Source organism: Trematomus bernacchii, unplaced genomic scaffold, assembly GCF_902827165.1.
Source record: "Trematomus bernacchii unplaced genomic scaffold, fTreBer1.1, whole genome shotgun sequence".
Taxonomy (NCBI): Eukaryota; Metazoa; Chordata; class Actinopteri; order Perciformes; family Nototheniidae; genus Trematomus; species Trematomus bernacchii.
In genome coordinates, this window is record NW_022987567.1 from 3,614,145 (window position 1) to 3,622,500 (window position 8,356).

The 8,356-nt window shown below is 41.5% G+C and overlaps 1 protein-coding gene across 1 annotated transcript in view; it reads right to left on the reverse strand.

The window, feature by feature from the left end:
- Positions 1-8,356, reverse strand: part of cacna1bb (calcium channel, voltage-dependent, N type, alpha 1B subunit, b) — a 152,528-nt gene that overhangs the window by 41,933 nt on the left and 102,239 nt on the right. The window contains 6 exon segments of the mRNA XM_034126055.1: positions 730-836; positions 1,277-1,336; positions 1,950-2,079; positions 3,729-3,858; positions 5,343-5,548; positions 7,701-8,356. The exon segment at positions 7,701-8,356 is cut by the window's right edge and continues 79 nt beyond it. Of these exon segments, the coding sequence (XP_033981946.1) occupies positions 730-836; positions 1,277-1,336; positions 1,950-2,079; positions 3,729-3,858; positions 5,343-5,548; positions 7,701-8,356 (1,289 nt within the window).

The window sequence follows — 8,356 nt, forward strand, 5'->3', positions numbered from 1 at the left end:
TCTTACCAGCGCTCAACCAAAAGGGGTAATGGCCTTTTCATTTATGTCCATCTAATGCAAACATGTTTGTATGTGAGTGTTATTAGGATAAGTGTGAGACGAGACAAAAATGTGCATGTGAGTTAGGTTCAACATGTGGCCTATATACGATTATAAATAGCTGCTAAAATCTTCCTGAATACGGCGACATAAACATGAGAATATATTGACTTCCAAGGAATACAAATAATACCAAGTCTGGCAGAAAGACAGCAACATTGCTTGAAATTGATGATGACAATTGTTTATAACAGGAGAAAAAAATAGTTTTAGATACAATCATACAAATATAACTTTTGCAGTGTATTGAACCTGGCAATTAGGTGCCAGCTTGGAGACTTATTTCGCCTCCTGAAAGATAAAGCTGTCATCTAAACTGTGCACTGTTGAGCACGGAGGGAGCGTGGAAACTTGTGTGATGAGTGTGACATTGTTGTGATTGATAGATTTCCCCAAGCACCAATAAACCAAATCTGAATGGAGTTGTTTGTGAGACAAAACAAACACGCTGCGGCACCTAGCCACAGAGAGTTAGCATGCTAGGCTAGCCTGCTCCAGGGGAAGACACTGGAGAGAGGGTGATATATGACACAACCGTCATATTTTTCTGGTGTGGTTGTTGTATCCGTGCCTGAAATACTTTATATTCAGAGTTCTGCTAGGATTAGAGAAAAGGAAAAGTTGACTTACGAGCAGGCAAAGGCCACCAGAGCTCCGCTGACCACGATGAAGTCCAGAATGTTCCACAGGTCACGGAAATAAGCGCCAGGGTGGAGGATCAGTCCCAAGTCAATCATCTGGTGTCACAGCATAAAATAGAACAGAATAATTTGAGCTAATAATTCTTTTAATGCCTCTGCTATAGCTATTTTGACCTTGTTCCTCATTAGCTCATAAAAAGCACTTTAAGAGCGCTCTGCCTTCAAATGTAGTAGTGTCTTTTTAGTGACACAGCGCATTTTTCATCTTAAGGGTTTGGAAATAGGACATGGTTATCACAGCTGAGAAATGTAAACCGCAAACCCAATTAGCAATTCCAGGAACATGATCATTCTCCCTCCCAGTAAACACAGATTTGGTGATTTGCAGTTTGAAAGACAACTCGATGAAACCAAGCTAAATATGGTTTGAATGACTAAAATCTCAAAATGATAATCTCATACTGTAAACATATTAATTGTAATGCTGTTGGAACCATGGTTATGTAACCTTAACATCATGTGCATAGGCTACTCACCTTTATCACCATCTCAAAAGTGAAGACCCCCGTAAAGACATAATCCAGATACTTGAGAACCTGCAGAACAGAGGTTAAGAAAACATCCTGTGAGATGACTCAGATCCAGTGACAGATGTTTTCTGATTAAGATTCTTTTGAAGTGTGTGTGTGCGTGTGTACCAGTTATGCACAACATGTTCTTCTACCCTGTCAGAGGTCTCAAGCTCTGTCAGCTCTGCACTCCCCAGCTCTAACACAGATTGCCTGAACACCCACACACACGCAAACATACACCATCACCTTGCATTCCTTCTGCGCTCCTGACTTGAATAAGAATTAGTTGTGCGTGTCTGTCAGAATGCAAAAGCTCAAGTCTGTGCGCATGTATTATCCCCTTACTCTCAACATGGGTTCATATGTCAGGCACGGATGTAAAGAGTATTTAAAGATTCTGTCAAACTGGATGTGCGCCAAGTCAGTGACAACAATTGACCAAAAACGATCTAAAAACCTGTCAAACCCTGACTCTGTCTGACTGAGCCAGTCAGCTGAATGAAGTGTGTAAATCCGCAGGGATGCAAGCACATTTAATGCAAATACTAGTCTCTGTGACGATGCGTCTGTCAGCCAGTGTGTATGATGTGTCCTTCCAGATGTGTATTTATGAATTCCAGATGTCAGTGTGACTTACGTTGTTGCGCGGTGCATTCGCTTGCACTGGATCTTCGGCTGCCAGAGCAATGCTGCTCATTGTGATGACCAACAAGATGCACATTTCAAAGTAGCGTAGGTTGACCACGTAGTGACACAGCCGCCGCACCCTGCAAGACAACACACACACACACACACAGACATTTTAGAGTACACACAGAGAAGTGACAGCTCCATAGGTAACGTCCTTCTATAAAAGGTCAAGAAGCACACGCATATTCTTCCATGTCAAAACAATGTTTAGGTGGAAATGAATCTTGCATTTAATTTGTCTAATCCCCATCATGAGTCCATGATGATATGTGGGTCTGGAACGTGAATGGAGTGGTAAATCAAGAGATTCATCTTCTGCCTCAGCTCCTCAGATCCTGAGACACTAATTCACTTGAGGCACAAACACTTCATTTTTAAGGAGAGTGCCATGGCCTCAGACTTGAGGAGCTGGCGCCCTTCCCAACTGATTTACTCACAGCTACAAACCACCCCAGTGTGTGCTGGAGGTCATGGTCTAAAGCCAGAACTACATCAGCCTAAAGGAGAAACACAGCAAACACTGCTCTAAGGATGACAGTTCCTTCTGAAACTGAGGAACATGCCCCATCTTTCAGAATCTGGGAAAAGTTCTTACAGAAGTTATTGAACTTGTGGACTACCAGATGTTCTGGTTACGTAGGACCTAGATTCGCACCTACAGACTTGAAAATATGGTACGATACAAACACCCGTAAAACCAACATAAAACTCCTGTTGTGTGCAGCAGTTCTACAGTATGACAGTATAACTAGGAAGTTGATGGTTGATCTTTTGAACTTCGTTATTCTTGTACCTTAATAACGTGAATTTCGTAATAGTCAACCCTCAAAATTGCAGCTTTACAATTCAGTGTCAGTATGTTACAGAAAATGGAAGAAAGTATGGACAATATTTGTTAATTGATTCAAGGTTTTAATTTACTACAAACCAAGTTAGCATTAAGCGTAAGCTGCCCTTCCATTAGCTGTTAAGGGCGATTATTCATGAGTTGCAAAATAAAAGAATCTGTCGTATTCACACAAGTAATACAAGGCAAACATTTGCTTTGCATTTGGTCTGAACAAAGAGAGATTAGGTCACTAGAGAAGGCCATATTGTTTTTTTAGGGAAACACACAGTTGGTTAGCTGCAGTCTCAGGAGTGTCACAACACACATCTCAGAAAATAGAAGAGTCAAGCCCGGACTTTCCAGAGCCGCGCCGCGTTTAGAGTTAAGCTCAATTTGATCTCTCTGGTGATGCTCAATCTGCTGCACCGGCTGTGTTCCCCCACTACCAGAGAGAAAAGATTCCACATCCTGATAACAACTTGTATTAGATAGGGGGGTCAGTCCACCAAGTTCCCACGCCTCCTGCTGGCCAATGGCAACGCTCCAGACTCCTACTCATAAGCAAGTGCTATGTTCAAGTCCAGATATGAAAGCTTTAAAAAAGTAATGAAAGTGAATCTGATATGTTCCTCATTGAAAAGAGGTTGAATGTGTTTGAAAGTGTGTATGTATAATATGTGTCTATTAATTCTAAAGGACTGTTTTAACAAAGTGAGGTCATTACATCATTTTGGTTATCATCTTTGGATTGGCTAGGTGCTGTTAACTCATTTGACCCACTCTACATGGTAACATCCTAATCATTTGTGGGATTTATGAACTTTTTATCCTTAATTTAACCCAAGCTATCAATCTTATTCCACATCACTGCTCTCAGTCACTTGCAGCTACACTTACGGGTTAGTTTGCCCAAAGACGAACATGGAGCTGTAGGGGAGGATCTGCCGAGGCCCATTAGCCGCCTCCTCATCCTCCAGGTCTTTCTTCTCATCGCTGAATAAGAAGTTGTCACAGTCGATATTGTTCACTAGTGTGGAAAGATAAACACACTCATTAGCTCAAAGCAGCACAAACATTAGAGAAATACAAATATGGATACAAATTCCAGGCTTTTGGTCTGTGTGGTTTTATTGAAATATAATTAACTTGACAAGACGAGGCATGACAAATCTGAAAATCTTGGTTTATCATAAAAGCTGCTTACAAAAATGAACTTACTCTACTCATAAAGCTGCTATTACAAAGTCCCCCTAAAAATATATAGCATTTTTATACAATTAGAAACTGGAGTTACTAGACACAGGGTTCATACACTTTTTCACCAATGATTTTCAATGACTTTTCCATGACTTCTCCATGACCTTTACCTAATTTTCCATGACCAAAAAAAATTACTCTTTCTCAGCGGTACCACTGAAAATGGTTTATTTTAACATGGAACAGGAAAATAAGGTCTGGATATGAAACATGCTGTGCCTATCTAAAACAAATCCAATAGGCTTACTAGCTTCTACACGCTAAAGCAACTACAATCTCTCACCAGCAAAACACCTCGTCAGTTAAATGCCATTTTACGTTTCATTACTATACGATACAGTATGTATTATCATTATAGTATTACTATTTCGGCGATTAGCTAAAATATAAATTATATTTTATGCAACTTTAGTTACAGTTCCATGACTTTTCCAAAACTTTGGGAAAAATATTGTTTTCCATAACTTTTCCAGGGCCTGGAATTTGCATTATGAATTTCCATGACTTTTCCAGGTTTTTAATGACCGTAAGAACCCTGTAGACAATAATGGCATTCTCACCTGCGTCATTTCTACCTATTGATAGAGTTAATTAGCAAATAGGCACTAGGCTAAGATGGTAACCATGGTAACCATTATGATTATTTAGCATTAGCATGTAAACATTGTCCTTATGATCATGTTACTGTGCCGATATAAGTGTTGAACTCAAAGCATTGCAGTGCCAAAGTACAGTTTCACAGAGTCACTAGCATGGTTTTCAAATGTTAGTCTAAGTAAACAGAGTATTACATTGCAAAATAAATATTCCCCTTGCAGGATTCATAAAGTATGCCGTCCTCTATAGTGTATTTGACTTTTACTCATTAATTCTTCTGCTGAGATCTGAAGCCGTGGCGATATTCTTAATTAGCCTTAATTACCCCTAATGACACTGCTGTAAATTGATGACTGGTGGAAACATTATAATAAGATGTTTTAACCTCATAACAGATGCAAGTAACATCCAAAATTAAAATTAGTTATTATTATTTTCTCTGCTTAATGAGTTCTTTTTACAATGGGTGAACACAACGATCGACTGATTCATCCATAGCCACACGATCTTCTACGAATAACACTTCATTTACATGTCTTTATCTAATTCTAGTGTCTAATTAAGTCAAGTTAGAAATGAAGCAAACACCGGGTGGTCTGTGGATTATTTTCATCAACCTTTGCAACCTCTCTTCTCCTGATGGCGGTGTGTACTCACTGGGTATGATGGTGGTCTCTCCGGGCGGGGCGGTGATGGTGACGGGGATGACGATGGTGTTGCTGTTGAGGCCGGCCTGGCTGGCCCTGGTGGAGTTCTTCTGGTTGTCGGCGTCCTCCTGCTTCTCTCCAAGACTCAGGTTACTGCGCATGGGCTGCAGAGGACTGGAGGCCAGGCCGTCGTCCTCAGCATCCGGCTGCCTGTCCCTGGGGAGAGAGATGTGTGTCCATGTATCACAGGCTTCATTACACTCTGCTCACAGGGTTCTCAAAGCTTCGTGCCAAATTAGACCCGTTCGATAACATTTCTCTGTCCTCCTGGGATAGGATCTATGCTGCTAGACTAGAAATGCTACCAAACACACTATCATATGGTAGTGGAATTGTATTTCTTACATAGTGTCTTAGAATATATGTTTTCCGTCTAAAAGATCCACTAGAATTAATTAAGCCGAGCCAGACACAAAACAGAGAGCTGAAGCGAGTGTGTGGATGATGTTATGACATGCAGCTGTTATGCCTATACACCATGAACAAATATTCAAAACAGACAAAGAAGATATAAAATGAAGCAAGACTCTGCAACTGTACGTCTGGTTTCTAACTTGAAATGTATTCAGAAACTAAACTTGGTGGAAAGTTAAGAGAAATGTGATGCTTCCGGATCAGCCAACAGATGCAAAGGGATGCAAGCAATGCTTTTCAGTTTGTATTCTGGCTGTGTAATGCTGTACTTTGTATGGTAATGAAACACTCTAAAATAATAAGTTCTCCATTTACTAACACAGTGCATTAGTGCTTCTGCTTTTGCAAGCAAAGCATTAGAGCAGCAAAAAAATGTAGTGTGTAAAATTTGAAGAGTATAAAACAAGAACCAAGTTATAATACAAAAACAGTGCTGTAGTTCGGATAAGAGCTCTACAGGGCTGCAGGGAGGACGTATTTTTGAAAAGAAACCCAGAGGTTAATTATTGAAGAAAATAAGCTTATGTGTATATGTTTATGATACTTGGTCTTTTTGTTAAGCCAGATAATCTTCAGAAACAAAAGACAATTGTATTACTTTTGAAAATATTATCGCCTTAAGTCAAAAGCTAACGCTAGACTAGAACTACAAAACACAACAACTCCTAGCTGGTGTTCATAACTGTGTCAATATGTCACAATATGTCGATCTCACATGCTTTTTCAAAGAAGACCATGAAAATGCAGATTGGGGCCAAAACCTCTACAGCAGGGATGGGCAAATGGCGGCATCCTCCTTTTGCAGCCCTCAGATTAATTTATAAACAACGTAAATAATATAAAATTAAAAAATAATTAAAAAAATTACTTTTTATTTTTTTACTTGTAGTACTGATACCGTCCACTAGACTCCTAGTTAGGTCGCAAACTGCGTACATGATTTCGTTCGGCAGCCAAATACCGCAAAATAATCTGTGATGCGTTCGTGTGTATTGTGTTTGTTTCCCGGGGAAACACTTGGCTGCCATGACAGGTGTCTGTGTTGATATTCCCCTTATTGTGGAATAAGGGGAATGCAGAGACAGGCTACCAGTGTCTTAGGTTCAAGTTAGACAACTAATGTCTGGGTTAGTGTTCATGACTTCATGTTTATGTCATCTTAATGTTTAATCTTGATGCACACACTTTCCGTGCTTTCCAATAGTTTAAAATAGTTGTATTCCACTGTTAAATAACCTGTTCAATACAAACATGCCACTTGTAAAAATGAAATAACATTTCTGTGAACTGATATTTGTTTAGTGAGCTTATTAGAGGATGTTCCCTGAAAGATTGTAAAATGTCAATGAAGATGTCAGAATTCGTATATTTGTTAATAATTACATACAATACATGGAATTTGTGTGTGTGTGTGTTCCAAGAGAATCTGCGGCCCCTGGTGGCCAGTACATACATTATGTGGCCCCCACCACCATCCAAGTTGCCCATCCCTGCTGTACAGAGTCAGCAAATACACATCAATGCACCTTTGGTTAGGGTCAGTGTGTTAGCAAACACATTTTACAAGACACCCACATGCTTTAGAATTCAGGAGTGGTGTCATTACTGGCATATGTTATGTAGTAGTATAACACATGTAAATCTCTTGTACTTGTATTTACCACAGACCTCATTTCAGGCCTCTTACAAAACACCCATTGAAAACCTATTGGCTACAAAACAATGGAACCAGAAGTGCAAAAAGGCTGTCTAATTTCTTTGATGTAGGACTGTATCTGTATCTTTAATAATTGTGAATAGTTTAGGACAGTCAGGATGTAGCATGGCCTCTGTATAGTTTTTAATTGCATATCCAATAATGAATACTTATAGAGTTTAATGTCTGCCGTCTTACCTGTGACCTTTGAATCCATTCTTGTTCCTCTTACAGTCGTCTCCATCGAGAGTAGAGTGCGCTCTGACCATCCGAGAGCAGCGTCCCCTCCTCTCTCCGTTACTCTCCCCTCCTCCTCCCCCCTTCCCCCTGTGCTCTCCCTGTGCTCCGTTGGCTATCACCCCGTTCCCCTCTTTGGGTGAACGATGGGAGTGATGGTGGCGGTGTCCTCTCTCTTCTCCTCCTCTGAAGTCTTTGTTGTCCTCCTCAGGGGAGCCGGCCTGGTGGTTGTGCCGGTGTCCCTGTCCTCCTTCGTCGTGGCTGTGGCTGCTGTCCCCTCTCCTCTCTCTGTCCCCGTTTTGGTCTCTGCTCCGGCTGTGGTGGGTGTGGTGCCTCCCTCCGTGGCCTTCCCCTCCATCCCTGCCCTCCCCGTTCCTCTCGCGGTGCCGGTGGTGCCTCCTGGAGTGAGTTTGGTTTTCTCCCATCCCGTCGTGCCTGAATTCCCCCGTCTCTTCGCGTCCTCCGTCTGGAGACCTGCAGGGTTTGTCGCCGTTCTTGGCCTCCACCACGAGCGGCCGGTCCAGGTGAGTCATCATGTCGGGGTGCAGGTGGAGGGCGGAGGCCAGCTGCAGGCGCTCCTCAGGTTCCAGCTCGTTGAACAGAGCCTCGCTGCTCGT